Source organism: Lithobates pipiens, unplaced genomic scaffold (assembly GCF_037356315.1).
Source record: "Lithobates pipiens isolate NorthernLeopardFrog02 unplaced genomic scaffold, aLitPip1_a1.2 Scaffold_13, whole genome shotgun sequence".
NCBI classification, from domain to species: Eukaryota; Metazoa; Chordata; class Amphibia; order Anura; family Ranidae; genus Lithobates; species Lithobates pipiens.
In genome coordinates, this window is record NW_027507718.1 from 193,675,778 (window position 1) to 193,702,558 (window position 26,781).

A 26,781-nucleotide genomic window follows, 5' to 3' on the forward strand; every position below is an offset into this window, starting at 1 on the left:
AATACCACGGGCAAAACGGGTGGTTTTAACCCTTTCTCAGCCGCTAGCAGGGGGTAAAAGCGCCCCGCTAGTGGCTGAAATGCACTGCAAATCCGACTGTAAAACGTTGCTAAAAATAGCAGCGTTTTACCGCCGGTGCTATGGGCTCGGCAGTGTAAAAAGGGGTCTAAGAGTGGCGCTGTTCAGTCACTAGCGGGGTACTTTTAACCCAAAAGAAGGGGTTAAAAATTCCCATGTTGCAGCGATTCGAAAACACTGCCCATTCATTGTAATGGGCAGGGGCCATTTGGGAGCGCAAAATGCAGTGGTCCCAAACCGCCACAAACATGCGACTTGCTGGTCTTTTTCTAACGTCCTGCAAGCGCACCGCCCCATGTGAAAGGACCCATTGCAATGAATGAGAAGTGGTTTTCAGGTGCTATTTCTAGCGCTAAAATGCCTGCAAACTGCTTCAGTGTGAAAGGGGGTCTAAAAAGGGAAAGGGGCTGAGGGATTTGGTGAAAGTTGTGTCTGTGAACTTCATCCCACTAAATAAAGTTGGGTGTAAATAAAAAAAAATCTTATTTAAAAAAGAATTCCGGTCCATTAAGAAAGAATAACGTTGAACAGCGGGACGAGCAGCCCACCCTCATGTGAGAGAACCGCGCCCTGTACTGGGTGTGGCCGATACCTGCGCAGTGGGCACGTCCCCGCACACCGTGTCCTACCTGGCCGTACCCCGGATGCTTACACGGAATTCACTCATATTTTGGGACTGGCGGGTCAGACCCATCCTGAGGAATTCGGCGCTCTTTGCCCATATATGGGGATTTTTATTATCAGCCAATGGCGGAGGAGTGGGTGGGGCCCGGGACGCAGACACTGACTCAATCAGAGGAAACTGACTCAGACAAACAGAAGGGGAGACGGACGGACAGACAGACGGAGAGATTTGGAGAGAGGAGCGGCGAGCGTGTTATCCATCCGAAGGCCTTCCTCTAGAGCGGGGCAGCATGAGCAGTCAGTTTAACAAGGGGCCGTCCTATGGGCTGTCTGCAGAAGTTAGGAACAGGGTAAGGTGATGGTGTGTAGGGTGCTGGGGGGGCTGGGGGGGCTCTAACGTTCTTTCCTCATGTTACTAATTCTTCTCATAGGAATATGGAGATATTGTGGTGTATGGGGGGGGGGGGGGGGGGCTATACAGGGTGCTGTGTATACGTGTGAGGACACCTACATGGGCACTCAGCACTTCTCTATTCACACCCAGTCATGGCTCCTTTAGGTGTGTGTGTTGTGGGGGTGCACAACTTTTAAGGCATCCTACACTATTCTATATATTTTTTTTTCTGCCCATTAGAATGCATTGACATGGGAACGTGCCCAAGGCGATGTTCACACCTGGGCATGTTGAATCACAGGCGGATTTTCCGCAATTTGCCCATGTGCAAATGAAAAATATCACAATGTTAATTTCTGATGCTGTTTATTTGAATGGCACCCAAAAAAAAAGTGGTGTGGTTCTGCCATGCGATAAATCGCGCTGCAATTGCGTGAGACATGTCGACCCGAAAGAAGCTCCTGAACTTTTATTTTGGGCGACGAGCTTCACGCGTTTTTGCAGAACAATTTATCGCGGCAGTACCACCATCAAGTTTTTAGGTACCATTCAGAGAAATGGCATGTGTTGATTCGCACCTGGCTGTTTTTGAAATCGCTGCAAATCTTCCCCCTGATTCAAAATGCCCAGGTGTAAATTCATCCGAAGGGCTCTTTCACACAAACGATCCATTCGGGTCCGCCCGTCAGTTTTTTTTTTTTTATTATTATTTATTTTTTTTGTTTTTTTTGGCGGACCTGAACGGATGCTCCATAGAGGTCCACTCTGATCTGAAAAAGTGTAACGGAGGAAAAACCTTCTTTTCCATCGGGTGACGACGGACTCTGCGGCCCGTCATCATCCGATCCTCTATAGGGGAGAGCGACGCTCTGACAAGTCAGTCACTGCACAGTGTGCAGAGACAGACCTGTCATCTTCCTGCTCAGCGGGGATCGACTGAGCGATTCCACCTCTGAGCAAGCGGATGTCCATGGGGCAGATCATCACGAATCCACCCTGCATAAAAGAGCCCTAACTGTGTGTGATGGTGGGGGTTATTTATTTATTTATTTTTCAAAAAAGCTCACCTGAACACACAAGTGTGTGGTGTAGAGCTGCATGATTCTGAGAAAAATGAGAATCACGTTTTTTTTTTTTTTGTTTTTTTTTCTTTCCTTAGAATAAAGATCACAATTCTCACGGCGTAACATTAGCTTTCACATTTATACAAAGAAAATTTTTATTTTTTATTTTTTTTTTTTTTTGGTTTTTTAATTCATTAACCACTTCAATACCAGGCACTTGTACACCTTCCTGCCCAAGACAATTTTCAGCGCTGTCACAATTTGACAATTGCGCAGTCATGCTACACTGTACCCAAACAATTTTTTTTTATAACTTTGTACCCACCAATAGAGCTTTCTCTTGGTGGTATTTGATCACCTCTGCGTCTTTTTTTTTTTTTTTTTTTTTTTTGCAACAAATAAAGACCGAAAACTTTTGAGAAAAAATCGTAGTTTTCTGTAGCTTTTTTTTTTTTTTTTTTTTTGTAAGTTTTTTCTTCTTCGCTGACGGGCACTGATATGGCTGCATTGATGGGTGGCACTGACACTGATGGTTGGCATTGCTGGGCATCACTGAATTTTTTTGTTTAATGGTGCCAGTCAGTGCCCATTTGTGGGCACTGGCATAGATTGGGCATATGTTGGCACATGTGGATGGCCATGGGGGATGTACCTGGCCATCCACGTGTTATGTGCTTCCCTGGTGGTCCAGTGTGGGCATCTGCGAGGGGGGTGCTGCGCTGATAAACAATCAGCACAGACCCTCCCTGTCAGGAGAGCAGCCGATCAGCTCTCCTCTACTCGCGTCTGTCAGATGCGAGTGAGAAAAAGCCAATCAATGGCTCTTCCTGTTTACATCGTGATCAGCTGTGATTGGACAAGGCTGATCACATGGTAAAGAGTCTCTGCTGGAGGCTCTTTACCAAGATCGGTGTAGCGGTGTGTCAGACTGACGCACTGCATCACAGATTGCCGCGGCGGATGTTATCCTGCAGGACATCATATGACACCCAGTCAGGATAACTGAACCACCGCCTGGCTGTGGGAACTGGTTAAAGTGTCAGTTTTTGTGTGTTCCCCCCCCCCCCCCCAAAAAAAATTACATTTGAAAGACCGCTGTGCAGGTGTAGTCTTTAAGTCGTTAAACTTCCCTCATTTACAGATCTAAATTTATTCCTTTTGATCTAAAGGAAAAAAAAACCTTACAATCTTTATAGTTGGCTCAGCAGCTGAGAAATGTTGTCAAACTTGGCAGACTGATTGTTGTTTTTGTTTTGTTTTTTGACCAGAGAACTCTGCATAGAGTTGTCAGCCCCCCAAAGCTCAGCTGGGAAATTAATGTACTAACATCACACAGTTAGTACAGCGAACTCCTCAGTCTTTTTTTCCGTTTAGCCCACTGGGGTGAACAAAAAAAAAAAACTGATAGTGTATCAGGCTTTAGGCTCCCTGCTGCAATCTCTATAATCAACTAGATCTGTGTATACTCCTAATACAAAGGCCTAGCTGCATTATCCAATTAGGCTTAATTTACACAGCTGTACAGAGCAAAAAATATGCTTTCCAAGCATTTACAGATCTGTGTTGGCGTTGGAGACATTTACACCTTTTTTTTTTTTTTTTTTTTTTTTTTTCAAAAAAAGTGACTGCTCCGACCGGAGCCACTGTACTAGCAATCTATTGGCCTAGAGTGCTGATCGGATCAGCTGCTAATTTTCCAGACTTGGTTGTGTGGACCAGCTGCCATGAATGTTGGCCTGTTTTTATTGAAATGGCCGATGTGACCTGACATTCAGCCTGTGTACTAGGCTTTACACAGGAAGTTTTGCACCAAAAGAAACTGATTTATTAACCACTTGCTTACTGGGCACTTAAACCCCCCTCAGTCCCAGACCAATTTTCAGCTTTCAGCGCTGATGCACTTTGAATGACAATTGCGCGGGCATACAACACTGTACCCAAATGAAATTTCTATCATTTTTTTCCCACAAATAGAGCTTTCTTTTGGTGGTATTTAGTTACAGCTCGGAGTTTTATTTTTTGCTAAACAAACAAAAAAAGATGCAAAAAAAAAAAAAAAAAAAAATCATGTTTTAATAGTTTGTTATAAAATTTTGCAAACGGGTCATTTTTCTCCTTCATTGAAGTGCGCTGATAAGGCGGCACTGATAGGCTGCATTGGTGGGCACTGATGGGCTGCATTGGTGGGCACTGATGGGCTGCATTGGTGGGCACTGATGGGCTGCATTGGTGGGCACTGATGGGCTGCATTGGTGGGCACTGATGGGCTGCATTGGTGGGCACTGATGGGCTGCTTTGGTGGGCACTGATGGGCTGCATTGGTGGGCACTGATGGGCTGCATTGGTGGGCACTGATGGGCTGCATTGGTGGGCACTGATGGGCTGCATTGGTGGGCACTGATGGGCTGCATTGGTGGGCACTGATGGGCTGCATTGGTGGGCACTGATGGGCTGCATTGGTGGGCACTGATGGGCTGCATTGGTGGGCACTGATGGGCTGCATTGGTGGGCACTGATGGGCTGCATTGGTGGGCACTGATGGGCTGCATTGGTGGGCACTGATGGGCTGCATTGGTGGGCACTGATGGGCTGCATTGGTGGGCACTGATGGGCTGCATTGGTGGGCACTGATGGGCTGCATTGGTGGGCACTGATGGGCTGCATTGGTGGGCACTGATGGGCTGCATTGGTGGGCACTGATGGGCTGCATTGGTGGGCACTGATGGGCTGCATTGGTGGGCACTGATGGGCTGCATTGGTGGGCACTGATGGGCTGCATTGGTGGGCACTGATGGGCTGCATTGGTGGGCACTGATGGGCTGCATTGGTGGGCACTGATGGGCTGCATTGGTGGGCACTGATGGGCTGCATTGGTGGGCACTGATGGGCTGCATTGGTGGGCACTGATGGGCTGCATTGGTGGGCACTGATGGGCTGCATTGGTGGGCACTGATGGGCTGCATTGGTGGGCACTGATGGGCTGCATTGGTGGGCACTGATGGGCTGCATTGGTGGGCACTGATGGGCTGCATTGGTGGGCACTGATGGGCTGCATTGGTGGGCACTGATGGGCTGCATTGGTGGGCACTGATGGGCTGCATTGGTGGGCACTGATGGGCTGCATTGGTGGGCACTGATGGGCTGCATTGGTGGGCACTGATGGGCTGCATTGGTGGGCACTGATGGGCTGCATTGGTGGGCACTGATGGGCTGCATTGGTGGGCACTGATGGGCTGCATTGGTGGGCACTGATGGGCTGCATTGGTGGGCACTGATGGGCTGCATTGGTGGGCACTGATGGGCTGCATTGGTGGGCACTGATGGGCTGCATTGGTGGGCACTGATGGGCTGCATTGGTGGGCACTGATGGGCTGCACTTGTGGGCACTGATGGGCTGCATTGGTGGGCACTGATGGGCTGCACTTGTGGGCACTGATAGGCATAGTTAAGGCGGCACTAATAGGCACAGATAAGGCGGCACTGATGGGCAAAGATGGGCACAGATAAGATGGCACGGATGGGTGGCACGGATGGGTGGCACGGATGGGCACTGATAGGTACCACAGATAGATGGGACTGCTGGGCACTGATGGGCGGCACTGCTGGGCACTGATGGGCGGCACTGCTGGGCACTGATGGGCGGCACTGGGGTGCAGCACCTTTGAGGCAGATTGGGTGGCACTGTGGGTGGCACTGTGGGTGGCACTGTGGGGTGGCACTGTGGGCATTATGGGCACAGACGGGGGCACTTACTTTTACTTTGTTATTTTTCAGGATGGCACTGCGGGAGGCAGGTGGGCACTGGCAGGTGGCATGTGGTGCCTTTCATTGCTGGCCGTGATCGGGACTGATGTCCCGATCACGGCCGCCGGTGATCGGCTTTTTTTTTTTCTCCTCGCGCTGTCAGCGCGAGGAGGAATAATAGCCGATTACCGGCTCCGTTCTATCACATGATCAGCTGTCATTGGCTGACAGCTGATCACGTGATAAGGGGTCGGGATCGACCCCTTACACGGATCGGTGATCAGGCGAGTCTCACGGACTCGCCGATCACAGAGCGCGCCGCGCGCGCCCCTCAGGGGGCGCGCAGGCCGCTCGTAACCAGGACGACGTCAATAGACGTAGTCCTGGAAATCTAGGTCCGCGCTAATGCCGTCATTCGGCAATAGCGCGGTACCCAAATGGTTAAAGAGGAAGTAAACCCTGATGAGTTTACTTCCCCTTTTTTTTTTTTTCCCTGCAAAGGCAAAGCAAAATGGACTACTATGCATCGCATAGTAGCCCATTATGTGTCACTTACCTGACACAGGAGCCAGCGAAGTCGCGCTGTCCCCTGTAGTCCGCCGCATCCATCTTGCTGGTGGCGTCTCGCAGCTCCGCCGCTGTCATTCGGCAAAGCCGCGATGACGTCACTCCCGCGCATGCGCACGGGAGTTGACAAATGCGGCAGCTCCATTCTTGGAACTGCCGCGTTCAGTGCGCCTGCGTGCGCCTGCGTGCGCCAGTGTGTGCCAGTGTGTGCCGCTGTCTACGGCGCATGCGCCGTAGACAGCGGTGCCCGTTTTCGGGCAAATATCTCCTAAACCATATAGGTTTAGGAGATATTGCTTGGACCTACAGGTAAGCCTTAATCTAGGCTTACCTGTAGGTCAAAGTGGTTTGTAAGGGTTTACAACCACTTTAAAACTGGAGCACTCAGAATCTAGTGCAGCTATGCATGGCAGCCTATCGGCTTCTAGCTTCATCTTGTTCAATTAAGCTTTGCCAAAAAACCCTGAAAGCTAATTGGTTTCTGTGCAGAGCGGCACCAGATTTTCCACTCTCCAGTTTTAGTAAATCGACCCAACAGTGTAATTAGATGAGTAAAGTTGGATACCCAGGTAGAGCTGGGCGATTTCCTTAAAAAAAATAATTCGAATCAAGGTGTGTGTGTGTGGGTTTTTTTATTTTTTTTTATTATCATTTATTTTATTTTTGATTTGAATCAAATTGACCAACTCAAGATTACGTATTTTTTTTATTTTTTATTTTTTTTTCCCTCAGTCCTATACCCAGGTGAATGTAGTCTTTAATTCCAATGTGCAAGGCTTTTGTACTACATAATTGGTAGGAGCTTGTACGATTTTAGATGTCTGACGCTCTAAAAAGTGTTTTATTTTTATTTTTTATTTTTCAGGTAGAATTGGGTGTTTTTAGCCCCATAGACTTTATTTTAGAGTGTACGAATAAGTATGTTGCACGTGTGTTTTCACGTGCTTCCATAAGCTGGACATAAGCAGTTTGAATCTCGAGCGCTTCAGCAGGAACAGGCCTAGATTCAAACAATGTATGGGCAGGCTGAATGTACGATCGATTTGGGTACAACCAGCCTGCCGGATTTTACATGCTGTTATAGCCACTAATCATAATCGCTGTGTTCTCCCAGCAGGGATAGCTTCCCCTGTGTTTGCAGGAAAGAAATTCACTCCATCTATAGCCAGCCTTAGTCTGTGGGGCCAAAACATGTGATCCTGCTAACAGCCACCAAATCTTGGTCTATCCTATTAGAAACCAGCTTTAGTTGTCACCAGCACAAGTGACCCCAGTAGAAGCTTGACCTTCACCTCCTTTTCCTGTGACAACTAAACTTTTGGATTTCCAGTAAGTGTCACCTGTACAGCTTAGGAGGGTGACTACTCTCGGCAAGATGGCAGTAAAAACCCTGTAAAGCCCAATTCATGCATTGATTTGCACGACCCCCAATTTCAATGAGCTGACCAACGTTTGACAAACTCAGAAAAGTAGCTCATGAAGGTGTTGATTTACTAAGACTGGAGATTGCAAAATCTGGTGCAAGTCGGCATAGAAACCAGCTTCCAGGTTTTTTGCCAAAGCTTAACTGAACAAGATGAAGTTGGGACTCGTGCACACAGGATGTCTTTACAGCAGCTGTTAGGGGTGTGTTCCTCCCTCCCCCCCGTTATGTAGTTGGATAAGGGGCCAAAAGGCAATGTCTGCCACTGGGTAGGCAACAAGTCTTCATAAACGTTGCTATGATGCATCCTCCAAGAAGTCTTGACTTTGTCAAGTGTAGTCTTTTACAACACTCAACTCTTATCTTTCTACGTTAATATATCTTAATATTAGGTTGGACAGTAAAATTTAACATATGGATGATTTAGGGTTTAAATTGTATTCATGTATACTGTTAACTTGTTAGTAAAACCAAACAATACAGTTCGCTTTCTGCAAAAGTAATTTCCACATGCATTCTGGTTGCGGCATAGTACACTTCCGTTTTATTTTACAATGACAGGAGGTCCCCTTCTCAGAAGGTACATACAACTCTAGCAGAGGCGGTTTCCTTCCTCCTTGTATGTTCCTGTGATGTTTCTTTAGTCCTTTTTATGTACCCATATAGGTAGTTTGCTCCTTCCCTTTTATTTTTATTTTATTATGGATTCTGGGGCCATAGGGATCAGCTGTTTTTAAACCATCGTAAACATGTCTATATTCTGACTCAGTGGGCAGTGGAGCAGTAGTTGAGGGAACTAAATGGCAGAGTATCAGCAATTAGACGGTGATTATATTTGCATTGACTAGAGGCGGTAAATATATTGTCTTTTATTTTTTTCACCTTTTTATGTAGGGTCCAGAATGTCTGTGATCTATGTTGTATTTAAAACTGATCAGTGTTTCCTGCACAGATGGTTGCATTACAGAACTTGTGGAAACAAAAAAAAAAAAAAAAAAATATATATATATATATATATATATATATATATATATATATATATATATATATATATATATATATATATATATATATATATATAATATTATTTATTTATTTTTATTTTTTTTGTTCCTACAGGAACAAAAATTCAATGCTCCATTTACAGCTTTTATGCTATTTGAATGAAAGATTTTTTTTTTTTTTTTTTTTTTTTTTTTTTTTTTTTTAGCGGTTGGATTGCTTCCTGAATGAAAGGCTGTGGTCTGAAGCTAGCTACTCGGAAGGCAAAATGACTGTTCATTTTCTGAAGATCATAGCCTAAGGAGAACTTTTTTTGACCTAATTTTGTGCATTGCAGTTGGGTTACATGTTTGAGGAGCTCTTTTTAAAGCATAAGTTCATCTTCTTCTTCTTTATTTTTTTATTTTTTTTAATTCTATTTTTTTTTTTTTTTGCTCAAATGCGGTGAATGGCAGCATCACCCACCACACCAGGATATTGTATTCTGACCGTGGGACCTATCAGTATACACTAATCATTGTCTACAGCTGCGGATCGACAAGTTTTCCATCATGTCTGCCAGAAGTCTATCAGACTTCTGTCAAGCAGAAACAGCCACGTACTGATCAAAATGTGGCCAGTTCCAGCTGAACCACATAATCAGTGTATGACTAGCTGGTTTTTCAATCCACATGTTAGTCTTGTAAAAGTGCTGTACCCCATATTTCCTATAATTAAATTTTTTAAATCATTAGGACCACACAATAACCTTCCTCAGGATGCTTGACCCTTGTTTAAGAATATCCTCATACAGACTGATCGTTCTTTTTTTTTTTTTTTTTTTTTTTTTTTTACTTCTATCACTTTTATGCCCCCAATTTTTGAGCATCACTTGTTATCACCTAAAGTCTCTGGAACTAATACTGTTGGACTGTCCTACTTATAAAAGTGTAGGAAAGAGAAGCATCTATAGCAATAGACCAAACGTTTTCAACTGTTCTTGTGTCATGCAGTGCTTGAACAAGCTTAAAATATTGGTCATTCTGTCACAAACTTTCTGATGTCTATCTTCTGAAAAACAAATTTCTTTGCCATAATGCTGATTCTGTTCCAAACCACTGATCAGGATTATTTCTTCTGTATGCAGATCAAGAATTCTAACTCAAAGAATTGATATCAGACCGCCAGGCAATCCATAACTTTGGAGGGATTCCTTCTCACTTTCTGTTTTGACTATGGGACAGGAAGTGGAGGGAAATCTCCCAAATGGGGCGCAGATAAAAAAAAATATATTTTTTTTATCTGCGCCCCATTTGGGAGATTTCCCTCCACTTCCTGTCCCATAGTCAAAACAGAAAGTGAGAAGGAATCCCTCCAAAGTTATGGATTGCCTGGCTGTCTGATATCAATTCTTTGAGTTAGAATTCTTGCCACCAGAACTAGTTTCTACCCGTTTGAAGATTTCCCATCTAATACTGGTTTTTGTCTACACAAAATTTGTGTATATGTATGTATATAATATAATATAATATAATTTCCTCTCATTCAGAGATGATGGTAAACAGGAAAAATAGATGGAGTGAATCTCTCTAATGGGGGTACAGAGCAGTGAAAACTGACGTGTTCTTATTCCTTTCCACAACCAAACCAAATTTTGCCTTTACCTTTTGGAGCCACTGTGGAGCAATTCATCCTCGGTGTTCACAATAAAATGTTGCTGCGCTCTCCTTTTCCATGCACCTACATTGTATTTACATTTGGAGATTGGAACACTTTCTTGCTTAGATAAATGGTTGGTTCCGATTTATTGTAAATTTAGATGGTGGTAAAATGTGTATGGGTGGCTTAAAGGCTCATGCCTATTATTTATTAATAATTTTTATTTTCCCCCCTCCCTTTTGTTCCTTGTATACCTTGTTGTGAAATTCACTTGTCGCGTACAGGGTGGTATCAAGGTTGGGATGTATGGGATTCTCTGACGGAGCACACCTTTCTGAACCAGCTAAATGCTTTGATGGATAAATAAAATGTTGCCTTAAGCTTCTTGGTTTTCACTCTTTGTTGTTGGGTAAAGCTTCACCTTGGGCTAGGGATACAGTATATATGTTCATCACAGGATTTAATATTGACCTACAGAATACATCTGCCAGGATGCCTATGAAACTATATTGGCATGCAGAAACTAAAACACAGGGCCTGGTTTATTTAATGAAAGGTCATCAGTGGTATATTTACATTCCTACTCAGTTTGGTTGTATCTAAGTGTGCAATTGTAATTTTAGAGGTACTTAACCTTGCCTGAGTCCAACTGGACTGTGCAGAGCAGACTGAATCATGCCTGAGCATGGTATGCAGCAATCACACAGGTGAACTGGAAACCTGCTCAGGCATAATATCGAAATGCCTAGTGTTAATACACCCTTATTTAAAGTGGAACACTACCCATAAATTGATGGGGGGGGGGGGGGGGGTGGTTTGTTCTTTAGCATGAAACATACACTCAAATTTAGTGTGTGCTGTAAACTGCTTCCAGCATTGTTCCTGTTTCTTCTTTCTGGAGGCTGCAGTTTTTCTGAAGTCCCTGAGCAGCAGTAAGGCTCATTGAATCGCAGGCAGATTTGCAGCGATTCTGCCCACAATTTCAAAGCGCCGATGTGTGAGTGACAAATCACGGGAATCCCATTTGAGATGCTATTCATTTAAATGACACCTGAAATTGCAGTGCAGGTTTGACGCAATTGTCATGTGACAAATCGCACTGCAATCGTAACACGCATTGCGTGAAGCATGTCGGCCAAAAAGTTCAGGAGCTACTTTTGGGCAACGTGCTTCCATGCAATGTGGGTTGCTGCGATTTGCACCACAATTTAAGGTGCCATTCAAATGATTGTCATCTCAAATGGAGTTCCGTGATTTGTCATTCACACCATTGCTTTGGAATCGCGTGCAGATTTGCCACGATTCTGCCCGCGATTCAAAACGCTGAAGTGTGAATCCTTTACCAGGCAAGAAACAGGAAGTGGGCTGTATAAGGCATTTTACTGGCAGAAAAAAAAAATTCTCAAACCGCCTTTCAGGACAACCCCAGAGAAGAGTAGCTCCACCTTCTCAGGAAACACATGCCAGCTTTTAAAAACTCCTCCTCTTCCACCATGGCTTCAGTTATTGTGTTTCCATATTTTTCTGGGGAAAAAGCCCTCAGGAAAGTACCGTCTGATTTTGAATTAGAAAATTCTGAACAAATCAATATGGGACAAACATTTCAGGATGGATTCAATTTTTTTCCATCACAAAGTTGTTGACCCCAGATTGTTTCATGGCATCCCTAGATTTGAGAGATGCTTATTTTCATGTGCCAATACACCAGGCTTCCCAACAGTTTTTGCGCCTGGTGGTGGATCTGGGGAGTTCAGTATGGCACCTCCAATTCAGGGCTCTGCCATTCAGACTCTCATCCTCCCCCACCCACCCCCCCCCCCCCCCCCCCCCAGTTGAAGGGGATTTCAGTCATCCCTCATTTGGATGACCTTTTTTATTTTTTGTGGATTCCAAGGAACCGGTCTTAGTAACTCTCCAAGCGTCCCAGGCTCGCCTCAAAAGTCTGGGGTGGCTTCTGAACTTGAAGAAGTCAAATCTGGTACCCTCACAGGAAATGAAGTTTTTGGGCTATTCCATAAACTCAGTACTCCAGAAAGATTTCTCTGCCACTGGGAAAAGGGAGAAAAGATACAATCGTCAGTAAAACAAGTTCAGAGCAACATTTCAGTGTCGGTCAGGTCAGCTATGGCAATGTTGGGTCTGCTTATGGCAGCGATTCCTGCCATCCAATGGGCCAGGCTACACTCCAGACCCCTTCAGATGAACAGTCTGCACAATTTGCCCTATCAAGAACCTCTAGAGAAGCAGAGAAAGATTTCTAAAAAGACAAAAAAGGGCTCTGGTGGTGGAGAAATCCATTCAAACTAACAAAAGGCCTTTCTTTGGGCTTTTCCCATGGACAAGCACCTAACAGATGCAGGGTTGGGGGCACCACCTGGACGGTCCAAGACAGAGGCCCAAAAGTCTTCAAACTGGAGAGAGCTGAAGGCAACTTTTCTGGGTCTGTTGGCCTTTAAACAGGTTTTGAGGGGTCATCATGTCCAGGTGCTGTCAGACAACAGGACTGCAGTAACCTACATAATGAAACAAGGGGGAACCAGGGGCAAAGGGCTTCTGGAGCTGGCCAGCCTCTTACTGTCCTGGTTGGAACAGAATGTGGCTTCATTATTGGTGGCTCACTGAAAGGCTCACAGAATCTGTTGGCAGATCTTCTAAGCAGACGGAAGCTGATAGGAGTGGAGTCTGAATCAGGAAGTCTTCCTGATGGTTTCCAAGACTTGGGGACATCCGCAATTTGGACTTATTTACCAGCCAACGAAATTCAAAAGTAAGCCGATTCTTTTCTCTTCACCGAGGGACGAAGCAGTGGGCATAGATGTGTTTACCCACCCTTGGCATTACCAACTGTTATGCCCCCCCCCCCCCCCGTTTCTCTGATTCTGCTGGTCATAAGAAATTTCAGAGAGAAAGACAGATCTGATCCTAATCACTCCTTTCTGGCCAAAAAGACCTTGGTTTGCGGTTCTACTAAATCTAGCCACGGAACCCTCATGGAAATTACCGTCCAGGAAGGATCTGCTATCCCAGGGGGCAGTGAACCATCCGGAAGTGGATTTTCTGCAGTTAACCACTTGGTTTCTGGAGAAGATCTCTTGAAATCAAAAGGACTTTCAGACAAAGTAGTAAAGACCCTGCTATCTAGCAGAAAAGAAGTCACACAGGCAATATATATGAAAGTCTGGAAAAAATTGAATTCCTGGTGTGCCTCCAAGTCAGAAGTGTGGTGTCCGTTCTTGAATTTCTCCATGAGGGAATGGAGAAGGGTCTGGCAGCCAGCACCCTGAAGATTCAGGTGGTGGCTTTATCAGTTTTCTTTGAAAAGACGTTATCAAAAGAGGCTTTCATTTCTAGATTTTATTTATTTTTGGGATTTGCCTACTGTTTTGCAGGGTCTCTTGGGAGCTCCATTTGAACCCTTACTAGAAACTTCTTTACAGAATTTGATTCTCAAAACTATTTTTCTGGTGGCCATCACCTCTGCAAGAAGAGTCAGTGAACTACAGGCTTTGGCAGTTAAAGAACCTTTCTTAAGAGTGTTTGCAGACAGGGTGGTCGTTCAGACCCAGTATTCCTTCCTAAAGTGTCTTCAACCTTTCATAGGTCGCAAGAAATAATCCTGCCCACCATTTTTTGCGACTTCAGCTAATCCAGGGGAAGAGGCTTTTCTAACATTGGACGTGAGAAGATGTTTGCTACAGCTTCTCAAGGTGACCAAAGAGTTCAGAAAGTCAAACGCCCTCTTTGTGCTCTTCTCTGGCCCACGCAAGGGAGAGAGCTTCAAAAAGTACGCTGGGAAGGGGGCTTAAGCTGGCTATTGCAGATGCCTATAAAGCGAAAGGATAAATACCTCCCTTAGGTATTGCTGCTCATTCTACGAGATCCACGGCAGTTTCTGGGCTGAAAGGGCCGGTGCTATGCCTGAACAGATCTGTAAGACTGCCACTTGATCCAGTTATTTGACGTTTCTCCGGCACTACCATCTGGATTTACTATCCGCTGCAGGTCAGGCCTTCAGCAGGAAGGTACTGCAGGCAGTAATGCCACCCTAGGGTAAGTTTCTTGGTTATCCTCTATGGGGTTGTCCTGAAAGTTGATTTGAAAAGACTTGCTTACCGGTGACAGTATTTCATAGAGCCTTTCAGGACAACTGTCACTTCCCTCCCTAGGTTAATCTTAGTAGTGGTATTATCTATCATGGTTGTGTGGTTTTTCTGTGCTTTGTTTTCCAGTTTTCAGAAGACCACAATAACCTGAAGCCATGGTAGAAAAGTTTTTTTAAAAGCTGGCATGTGTTTCCTGAGAAGAAGGTGGAGCTACACTTTCTCCGGGGTTGTCCTGAAAGGCTTAGAAATACTGTCACTGGTAAGTCTAACTGTCTTTTTACGCTCTAAATTTAAAACAAGGGCAGAAGATTTCCTAATTGGGGGGGGGGGGGGGGGGGGGGGGGGGGGGGAGAGAATGACTGAAGGTCCGCTTTTAGTTCTTTCAAGCAAGCTGTTCTGTGCGTTATCACGTGTTTGCTAGATGAGCTTGGTTTCTACCTAGGTAAACCTAGTTTGGATGGTAAGGAGTTGCAACTAAACAAACCCCATTTAACTTTTTAGGATGTCTATAAAGATTTCGGGGGCAATCGGGAACCCATGAGTTGTTTTGGAGAGCACAGGCATTTCCAGCTTTTTTTTTTTTTTTTTTTTTTTTTTTTACCTGTGTACTTGATCTGGGCTTAACTTTGCTTGTTGCACAACGTTAATTGGCATTCTTTTACCACCCCTTTCTCTATGTAAAAGCTCATATGACCTCTTTCTTTTTATTATTCTTGGCATGTCTATACTGCTAAGATGAAGTAGTTGATTTCATAATTTAAAACTGGGTTGGAGTAAGGCTGTTTTGTGATTTAGTGCAATGACACTGCAGAAGGTTCCACACCCTGTATGAGCAACACCACATCCCCAAGGGCTAATTACTCACTTTAACCACCCCAGAGAGGAGTACTACAATCCAAAATAGCTCAGGTATGGAAAGGCACTGTATGTCAGGGTGGGGGCTTTGTTTCTATTTTGGTTGGTTGTCTTTCTCTGTGCTCATATCTGTGAAGAAAACAGGGAGGAGCATGTGTATTCAGAACTATACATCCTTTTTTACTTTACCAGATTGTTTGAACACCGAATTCTATTATCCATGCCACCTGTATAGGTGGGGTACGATGTTGCGCTCTTCTACACTTTATGGGTCACTTCAAAACTTTGTTTGTAGCAAAGCTTCTTTAAAGGATTTTTACCTTTTATTTTTTTTTATAGAAAAAAAATAAAAATAAAAAAATACACATATTTTTGCAGAAAATAAATGTGCATTTATTTTTTCACAGGAACCTGCAATCAGGGGTGCAATGTCAGGCTTCTGCAGACATGCCCTCCAGCTTTCTACTCCAACCTCTATATAGGCTTTCTGTTTGAAAGTGAAGCGTCAGTGGACCATGAGGGCGCTCATCACTGATTTTAAAATTTGACAGCGGCTGCAGGAAAGAGGAACCCCGGCCCACTGTCAGAGGAGATGGGATGATCTGTGTAAACATGTTACCCCCAATTATGGGGGTAACATGTTTCAAAGGTGAACCTATCCTTTAACTGCTTCCCAACTGTGCTATAGCCAAGACTGCTACAATGTGATCATCCATTTCTGGGAGAACGTCCATGGGCTGCTCTGTGATTGTGGTAAAGGGCCAATCACAGTGGCTCTTTACATGTAATCAGCTGGTCACATGTAAACAAACTTGCCGGTTATCAGTTGCACCGATTACTAGTAACTGTGCCAATACCGAGCAATTTGCACAAGTATCTGTACTCGTGCAAATGCACGAATACCTGAAACTGATACTTTCAGGCTCAGTTCTTGGAGCTGTGAGTGGGTCTCCCCTGTTGACAGCTGAAGTGTTGAAGTCCGGTAATTGGAGCTGTCAAAAAAACAGCCTGCAATGTTTATTAACCACTACAATACAGGGCACTTTCGCCCCCTTCCTTCCCAGCCCAATTTTCAGCTTTCGTCGCTCTAGCGCTTTCAGTGACAATTGCGCGGTCATGCTACACTGTACCCAAATGAAATTGTTATCATTTTGTTCGCACAAATAGAGCTTTATTTTGGTGTTATTTATTCACGACTCCGTTTTTTTATTTTTTGCGATATAAGCACAAAAAAAGCAGAAATTTGGAAAAACAATATTTTCTTTTTTAAAAGAAATCCAATAAAATCAAATTTTGTCATAAATTTAAGCCAAAATGTATTCTGCTACATGTTTTTGGTAAAAATTCCGTTAAGTGTATAATAATTGGTTTGTGTGATCATGGACATATGTACATATGTGTGCAGGTGATCACGTACATATGTGTGCAGATAATCATTGGGACATGTGATTTTAGTGGGACATATGTGGGGGACATGTTTTTATTATTAGGGACATGTGTTTTTATTATTTGGGGACATATGTGTTTTGGGGACTGTGTTTACACTGTGTTGTGTGTTGACACTAGACTGATGATCAGTGAATAAAAAGCTGTAAAAAAACAGCTCATACTCACTGATCATCAGCCGGCTGTAGCGTTCCGCTCTCCTCTCCTCAGCGATGACTTCCGTGTGAGGAGAGCCGATTGCCTAGCAACCGGCTGTTTGTTTACATCACATGACGGCCGTGATTGGACACGGCCGTCATGTGATCAGGAAGGCCAATCACAGAGCCCTCCTGCCGATCTGAGATGTGCCGTGTCCGGGTGACACGAGCACATCGGGATCGCGCCGCTACTTCTGAAGGACGTTCCTGAACATCCTATCAGAAGTAGACAGCTCCCACCCGGCCGTATATATGCATTGGCCGGGTGGGAAGTGGTTAACATTGCTCAGCTGCTGAAACACTAAAATTAAAAAAAAACTTTCTTTTTTTTTTCTTTGTTTCCTCATATGCAGATCAAAGGATGAACAAATGTTCCTCTGTTTAACCCCTTTATTAATCCTTAATTTACTCTAATCGGCCTTGGTTAACTCCCTATTCTCCTCACATTTTAATTTTCTATGTGGTGTGTTTTATTTATTTATTTATTTTTTTTTTTTTTCATAGTTGTATATTAACATTTACACATTTCACATTGACAGCGCAAAATAAAAAAAATAAAAAAATCTTTAATTTGTAAATAACTTTTCAATGCTTTGTACCATTGCTAACAGCTGAAGTGGATGAGTTTGAGTTTGAGGTTACAAAAAGTATCGGTGCGCGTGGGGAAAAAAAATAAATGGTATTGGTGCATCCCTAGTTATCGGCTTTCCTTTCATTGATGGGGCAATGATCATCAGTGCCATCTCATCAGCACACATCTGTGAAGGAGAAAAATACCTTATTTGCAAAATTCTATAACTTTTAATAAAATAAAAAAAACCTGTAGCGATTTTAAAGATTTCGTAATGGTACAGTTGTCATTCAAAGTGCAACGGCACTGAAAGTTAAATTGGCCTGGGCAGGAAGGGGTTGAAAGTCGTAAGTATTGAAATGCTTAAACCTGTACTTGGCTCATTCTAGGAAAAGGTGTTAGGCTCTCTGTTCAAGTATCTGCCTGTGCTTGTCTTCTGCACTCTTCCCCACTGCTGCCATAAAACAATACTTCTGTATAATGGGGTACATTTGACCTTATTCCAACTGGCTGCGATAGGTGTCCAAGCTGCTAGTTGCCAAGTTAAAGCACTTTCTCTCATGGCTGCCTCCTTTTTTTTAAAAGCGAAATATTTTACACTGGAATTTTAGCAGCAGACCTGGTCAGTGGGGTAACATGGAGAAGGCAGGTACAAGCAGTTTTTGCTACCTTTGCTTTTCCTATTCTATGCAAACTAAAGTTAAAATTGTCTCCTTTGTTTCCTAGTTGGCTCAGAAATATGATACTCAAAAGGAGGCTGAGCTTAAAATATGGATGGAAGAGGTCACTGGAATGTCCATTGGTCCAGACTTCCAGAAGGGATTAAAGGATGGTGTCATCTTGTGTGAGTAAGTATATTTAGATTTTACATTTAAAAGAAAAAAAAAAATGTTACTTTTAAAAAAATGTTGCCTGAAAATTGGAAGATGGTTTTGGAGTTTGTTTAAAAAAAAAAAAAAAAAAGTGCCGGGTCACACCAGCTTGATTACAGTGCCAGTTCCCACATCGCATAGAACTGGCAGGCAGTTCAAACTGCCCTATGTGGATGTCAAGGCAAAGTTAATGACACCCCCAGATCTGTTCGCATATAACAGTGCGAATTGTGACTTCGGACAGGAATCGTATGAGTGTGAACAAGTCCTGCACGATTTTGGTCCAAATGCAAATTCAGCCATACATGTATTCACATCACATGTGTTCTTCACAGCAGTGCGGTGCAAATGGCATGCAATGTCTGACATCGCAAAAGTGTGACCTGTCAATAAAACATCTGTTGTCCTTGTGCAGGCAGGTCTCCCCACTATCCTTGACTCGACTTGCTCTGAAAAATGCATGTTCCCCCCTTCCTCCAAAGGAAAGGCAATGAATTGCAGAGTTTTCAGCAAGTTGGTCATTCTAGTGTGGGATGAGTGAGTTCTATTGATAATCAGAAGTGTTAGGACTTGGGGAACCCTACATTGTTTTGAAACCGTGCTGGATAGGGGCATGCTACTTGCAAACATTGGGTTGTTCATGTGCTCCCTTGGTCCTGTAATTCGCCTACCACCCTTTTTGCAGTGCAAATTATCTATACTGTTCAACATCTATAGGTAGGATGCCTTTAGATTAGAGTGATTTGATGTGCAAGAATGAACGTCCACTGTCAGGCACCCTTGTTTGCTGATGCATATAGGATCATTATGATTAGTTTGCCTGAGCATTCATGCCTGACCCATGAACAAAGCTGTGTCAATCATTTCAGACTGGGTGGCTGAATTATTTTGGTCAGCATTTTAAAGTGTAAGATTACTTTTCAATAAAATGTATTCTTTAACCTCTTGGCGGCAACAACACGAACTATGCAGCATCTCCGTGAGTGGGCCTTGGTGTCAAGAGGCTGCCTATTTGGATGTAATATTGCATAAAAACAGCTGTGCCAAGAACACGCTCCCAGCACAGTTGCCGACGGCTAGCGGAAAGCTGCCCATCGCACAAGCAGGCATACATGTGTTGGCATTCATATACCAGCAATGTTTAGACCACCTCCAGATTGCTATATTGCATTCATTTTTAGGACCATTATTAAGAAATGATCGTGGCTCCTCCAGATTGAACAGGAAAGATATTTTAATACAATTAAAATACAAGATGCCATGGGTTGCAGCATTACATGTTAGTTTTTAAAAAGATTGTAGTCTTTTAACTCTTTATTTTTATTCCCAATTGTTTACAGAAACTGCTGCCACATATCAACTATCTTATGATAAAAAAAAATAAACCCACCAGGGCAAAATCGCCGAACAAAACTCTGCTCCATTCTGTCCTAGGAGATTGAGTTATTCTCCATATTTAAGATTTTCATATAATTCCTCTTGCTATCCCAATCAAACAGTCCCTCTCCATAGAGGCCGCTTTATGCCAGTAGACGGGAGGTGGACACACTGCCATTTTTCTATTGGTGGCTCCCAGTCGACAGTCCATGGCAGCTTTAAAGAGGAAGTAAAGGCAGTTGAAAAAATTAAATAAAAAAAGAACCTGCAAGGCAAAGGCATAATGAGCTAGTATGCATTGCATACTAGCTCATTATGAATAACTTGCCTGAGAATGAAGCCCCCGAAGTGGTCCTCCGTCTTCATGTCAGCCGCTGCTATGGATCCCGGAGTGACTTCCGTGTCTCGCTGCTCCGGCGCTGTGATTCGCCGGAGCAGCGATGACGTCATTCATGCGCACGGGAGCCAACACTCGCAGCATATAGCCGCGGCCTGCCCAGTGTGGCCTGCGCGCCGTAGACAGCGGTGGCTGTCTCTTTGTAAATATCTCCTAAACCGTAATAGGTTTAGGAGATATTTCTTGGACCTACAGGTAAGCCTTAATCTAGGCTTACCTGTAGGTCAAAGTGGTTTGTAAGGGTTTACAGCCACTTTAAATGTTTGCTTCTGAACGCTTGTTAAGTAGTGTTCCCCTTTTTTTTTTTTTTGTAGGGGATCGAATGAATGCCTCTTATCTAAAGCAAATTTCTAGAAATCAGTTCTCTCATCGTGATGTATATTAGAACCTCGTGAAACAGAATTGCCTGCCTCCCCCCTTTCTTCCTTTTTCATCAATTATGCAGGTTATGGCAGTGTTAGCAAATCGCCACTGGGGGTTGTGAATATAAGCTCAAACCAGTTTGAGCTGTTGCCTGCAACGGCCAACCGGATTCCAGATGTCATTTCAGCTTATTGAAAGGTGAAACTTGGTTGCTTAGTGGAAACGCACTTTGGCAGGATTCACACTTCTTTAATTTAGTACAAATGCATTTCCATTTAAAGCATGAAAATGCATGCCAGTGTGCAATTAAAAGCACTGAGGTGTGTGTCCAAATTTTGTTAAACTATTGTCCTGGAGCTAGCTTTCCATACTAATTCTTTTTTCACTTTTCCATCTTAGACTCATGAACAAGTTAAGTCCAAACTCCATTCCAAAAATCAATGTTTCCAAACAAAACTGGCATCAGGTAAGGAAGTAATCTGAAGTGTCACTTGTTTGTGTGTGTTTTTTTTTTTTTTTCTTTTTTTTTTTTTTTTTTTTTTTTTTGGACAGTATCCTTAACCACTTGCCGGCATATATACGTCAGCAGAATGGCACGGCTGGGCAAAGTAATGTACCTGTTCATTACTTTGAATTTCCCACGGTGCGCGCTTGCCGCAAGCTCCGTGACTGTGTCGGCAGGACTCGATCACCGCAGCGATACACGCGATTGTGTCACAGAGCTCAAGAATGGGGAGATGCCGATGTAAACAGCATCTCCCCGTTCTGCCTAATGACGGGACACTGATCTTCTGCTCCCAGTCATCGGGAGCAGCGATCAGTGTCCACGTTAGAAACACTCCCCTAGGATGCACTTAACCCCTTCCCACCCCCAGTGGTTAACCCCTTCACTGCCAGTGACATTTTTATAGTAATCTGCAATTTTATAGCATTGATCGCTGTATTAATGCCAGTGGTCCCAAAAAGTGTCAACATTTTCCGATGTGTCCGCCATAATGTCGCAGTCACGATAAAAATCGCTGATCGCAGCCATTACTAGTAAAAAAAATTAATAAAAATGCCATAAAATTGTCCCCTATTTTGTAGATGCTATAACTTCTGCGCAAACAACACTTATTGCATTGTGTGTTTTTTTTGGGGGGGAAAAAAATGTAGAAGAATATGTATCTGCCTAAACTGAGGGAAATTTTATTTATTTTTTTATATTTTTGGGGTGTATTTATAGCAAAAAGGGGAAATGATGCTTTATATTTTTTTTTTTTATTAGCGCAACAAATAAAAACCGCAGGGGTGATGCTACCAAAAGAACGCTCCTATATGTGGGAAAAATGGACGCCGATTTGGTTTGGGAGCCATGTCGCACGACTGCACAAATGTCATTTAAAGTGACACAGTGCTGAAACGCAAACTGCTCTGGTCAGGAAGGGGGTAAATCCTTCCGGGGCTGAAGTGGTTAAAGTGGAACTTTACCAATGACCACTTGATGGAAATAATGTGCTTTAGCAAGGAACATACATTGATAAATATGCAAGTTCTTGGAGGGGATGATGAGGGATACAAGATTTTAGTAATGAGAACAGTATCGTTGGCAGTAATCAGCATGGATTCATGAAGAATTGTTCTTGGCAAACCAATCTAACCTTCTGTGAGGAGGTGCATTGCCCTCTAGATAAAGGAAGGCCCGTAGACGTGGTGTATGTGGATTTTGCAAAAACATTTGACACAGTTCCCCCATAAACTTTTACTGTACAAAATAAGGTCCATTAGCATGGACCATAGGGTGAGTACATGGATTGAAAACTGGCTACAAGGGCGGGTTCAGAGGGTGGTGATAAATGGGGAGTACTTGGAATAGTCAGGGGTGGGTAGTGGGGTCCCCCAGGGTTCTGTGCAGAGACCAATCCTATTTATTTTGTTCATAAACGACCTGGAGGATGGGGTTAAACAGTTAAATCTCTGCATTTGTGGATGATATTAAGCAGGGCAATAACTTCTCCACAGGATGTGGAAACCTTGCAAAAACATCTGAACAAATTAATGGGATGGACAACTACATGGAAAATTAGGTTTAAAGTAGTAAAATAATGCATCTGGGTGGCAAAAATAAATGCAATCTATACACTAGGGGGAGAACCTCCTGGGGGGGTCCTAGGAGTTAGGCTCAGCAATGCCAAGCTGCTGCTAACAGAATAATGGCATGGATTTTAAAAAGGGGATCAACTCAAGAGATAAAACGATAATTCTCCCGCTCTACAAGACTCTCGTCCACCCGCACCTAGAGTATGCTGTCCAGTTCTGGATACCAGGCCTCAGGAAGGATGTACTGGAAATGGAGCGAGTACAAAGGGCAACAAAGCTAATAAAGGGTCTGGAGGATATTCGTTATGAGGAAAGGTTGTGAGCGCTGAACTTCTCTCTGGAGAAGACACGCTTGAGGGAATATGATTTAAATGTAATGTAATACTGTACTGGTGACCCCACAATTGGGATTAAACTTTTTCAAGGAAGGGGGTGTAACAAAACATATGGCCACTTATTAAAATGAAAAGATAAGAGGTTTAACCTTAACCACTTTCAGACCGGACCATTTTGCTGGCTTAAGACGAGACCACTTTTTGCGATTCAGCACTGCGTTGTTTTAACTGACAATTGCGCAGTCGTGCGACATGGCTCCCAAACAAAATTGATTTTATTTTTTTTTCCACAAATTGAGCTTTCTTTTGGTGGTATTTGATCACCGCTGCGGTTTTTATTTTTTGCGCTATAAACAAAAATAGAGTAACAATTTTGAAAAAAAAACACATTTTTTACTTATAATAAATACCCCCCAAAAATATATAACTACTTATTTTTTATTTTTATTTTTTTCCCCCCTCAGTTTAGGCCTAGACGTATTCTTCTACATATTTTTGGTAAAAAAAAATCGCAATAAGCGATTATTGATTTGCGCAAAAGTTATAGCGTTTACAAAATAGGGGATAGTTTTTATGGCATTTTTATAAAAAAATAAAATAAAATAAATATTTTTTTGTGACTGCTACATTAGGGCGGACACATTTATGGGGCCATTGTCATTTATACAGCAATCCATGCTATACAAATGCATTGATTCCTGTGTAAATGACACTGGCAGTGAAGGGTTAAGTGTTCCTATGGGTGTGTTACTAACTGTGGGGGACTGGGCTTTGTGTTAGTGAACACTGATCTCTGCTCCAATCACATGGAGCAGAGATCAGCGTCACTTGTTGCTAGGCAGAATGGGGAGATGCTGTTTACAATGGCATCTCCCTGTTCAGCCGCCCCGTGAGACAATCGTGGGTATCCCTGCGGCGATCGAGTCCCCCGGGGACCGGACTCGCGGGGGTCCCGACCGGCACGCACGCGATAGCAGGGCGGCATATAAAAATGGACGTACCTGTACGCCAATATGCCTGCCCGTGCCATTCCGCCGATGTACATCGGCGTGTGTCCCAGTTGAGAAGTGGTTAAACTACATAGAGGGTTCTTTACTGTGAAGCCCCATACACACTATAAGATTTTCCTTCAGATTTACCAAAACCATATAATGAGGTCAAACCTTAGGCGTTTCAATTTGTATGCAATCAGGCAGGCCAATGTACTACATGGTTTTTGTAAATCTGAAGACAAAAATCAGCAGAAAATCTGATTGTGTGTGTGTGTATGGGGCTTAAGAGAGGCAAGGATGTGGAATTCCGTTCCACAGGCGGAGGTCTCTGTGGGGAGCATCGATTAGTTTAAAAATATTAGATAAGCACCTGAACGATCACAACATGCAGGGATATAATGTAATACTGACATATAATCACAGACATAGGTTGTGTCTTTCCGCGACTACTATGTAACTATATGCTACCAAAATTGATGTGTGCTGTAAATTGCCTTCAGCATTTTCTGTTACTTCCTGCTGGAGGCTGTCATGATCCCGGTGCATCATGGACCCCTGAGCAGTATTAAATCTTTAGACTGTCGGCGACCTCCACAGATTTGGCAGTGCATTAAAATAGAGCAGGGTGAGACCATATTACTGGATTTTAAACTTTTTTTGTTTTTTTTTTTGTTTTACATATTAGCCCATTCCCCCATGGGTATTACAAAAAAGGTATCTCTTTACTCTCCCTCTGGGATTGGTCCCTCTGACTCCTACTGTATTAAATTGTAATTGTACTGGCTACCCTAATGTTGTAAAGCGCTGCATAAACTGTTGGCGCTATATAAAACCAATATCTGCAAAAGGGGCCAGCCTGAAGTGATCTATCGGTACATAATTTTCTGACTAAAGTTCCACTTTAATGGGTTACTCAACCCACAACCGTAAAATCAGTTTGTATATGCAGTAAAGCATGCTTGTTATACTCTGAAACCTAAGGGGTTTATCCTCTACATTGTGTAAAGGCTGTGTCATTCTGTCCTCTTAACCTCCCCTTCTTCCACTGTCCCCAATCTATTTGCTTATGGAACAGGAAGCTTTGGGGGAAAGCTACACGTGCTCATTTTGTGTATATGTATATATATGTGTGTATCTATGTTATATATATATATATATATATATATATATATATATATATATATATATATATATATATATATATATATATATATATATATATATATATATATATATATATATATATATATATATATATATATATAATATATACACTTTTTTTTTTTTTTTTTTTTTTTGGGGAGAGTGCATGTGATTAGCACAGGGTCAGGGGTCCTGCAGCCTTATAGGACAATCGCGGAAGAATGAAAACTACTCCTACATGTTTTAACCAGACACTGATAGACTGTTCTAACTGCTGATGAGAAAAGCTATTTAGCAGTTTACATTTTACTAAAAAAAAATTGCATTTCCATGTTGTGTATGGTGGGAGACCATATCTAGTGAATGCAGGTTTCCTGGGTTTAGTAACACTTTTTAAAGTGTTACTAAACCCTGGACCCTGCGTTCACTAGATCTGGTCTCCCACAGAACATGGAAATGCAATAGTTTTAATAAATCTAAACTGCTAAATACCTTTTTTCTTTATCCTACATCACGGGACACAGTTGGGCTAATCATTACATTCTGGGTTATACTTGGTCTCCCAGAGAATGGACATTGGTAGACCAAAGCTCTTTAACCACCTTCAGACCGGACCATTTTGCTGGTAAATGACCAGAGGTCTTTTTACAATTTGGCACTGCGCTGCTTTAACTGGTAATTGCGCGGTCATGCAATGTTGTACCCAAACAAAATTTGCGTCCTTTTCTTCCCACAAATAGAGCTTTCTTTTGATGGTATTTGATTGCCTCTGCGATTTTTTTTATTTTTTGCGATATAAACGTAAAAAGACCGCAAATTTTGAAAAAAAATGATATTTTCTACTTTTTGTTATTAGAAAAATCCAATAAACTCAATTTTAGTCATACATTTAGGCCAAAATGTATTCAGCCACATGTCTTTGGTAAAAAAAAAGTCAATAATTGTATATTTATTGGTTTGCGCAAAAGTTGTCACATCTACAAACTAAGGTACGTTTTCTGGAATTTACGCAGCTTTTAGTTTACGACTGCCTATCTCATTTCTTGAGGTGCTAAAATGGCAGGGCAGTACAAAACCCCCCCAAATGACCCCATTTTGGAAAGTAGACACCCTGAGGAAATTGATAAGTGGCATGTTGAGCCCATTGAATATTTTATTTTTTTGCCTCAAGCGATTGAATAATGACAAAAAATAATTTTTTTTTTTTTTTTTTACACAAAGTTGTCACTAAATGATATATTGCTCACACATGCTATGGGCATATGTGAAATGACACCCCAAAATAAATTCTGCTGCTTCTCCTGAGTATGGGGATACCACATATGTGGGACTTTTTGGGAGCCTAGCCGCGTACGGGGCCCCGAAAGCCAAGAACCGCCTTCAGGTTTTCTAAGGGCGTAAATATTTGACTTCACTCCTCACTACCTATTACAGTTTTGAAGGCCATAAAATGCCAAGATGGCACAAAACCCCCACAAATGACCCCATTTTAGAAAGTAGACACCCCAAGCTATTTG

At 42.9% G+C, this 26,781-nt stretch overlaps 1 protein-coding gene across 1 annotated transcript in view; it reads left to right on the top strand.

Moving 5' to 3' along the window:
• The first annotated feature begins 683 nt into the window (after positions 1-683).
• Positions 684-26,781, top strand: part of CNN2 (calponin 2) — a 38,611-nt gene continuing 12,513 nt past the window's right edge. The window contains exons 1-3 of the mRNA XM_077476068.1: positions 684-1,052; positions 18,433-18,554; positions 21,115-21,181. Coding sequence (XP_077332194.1) covers positions 993-1,052; positions 18,433-18,554; positions 21,115-21,181 — 249 coding nt within the window. The 5' untranslated portion in view covers positions 684-992. The remainder of the gene's footprint in view (positions 1,053-18,432; positions 18,555-21,114; positions 21,182-26,781) is intronic.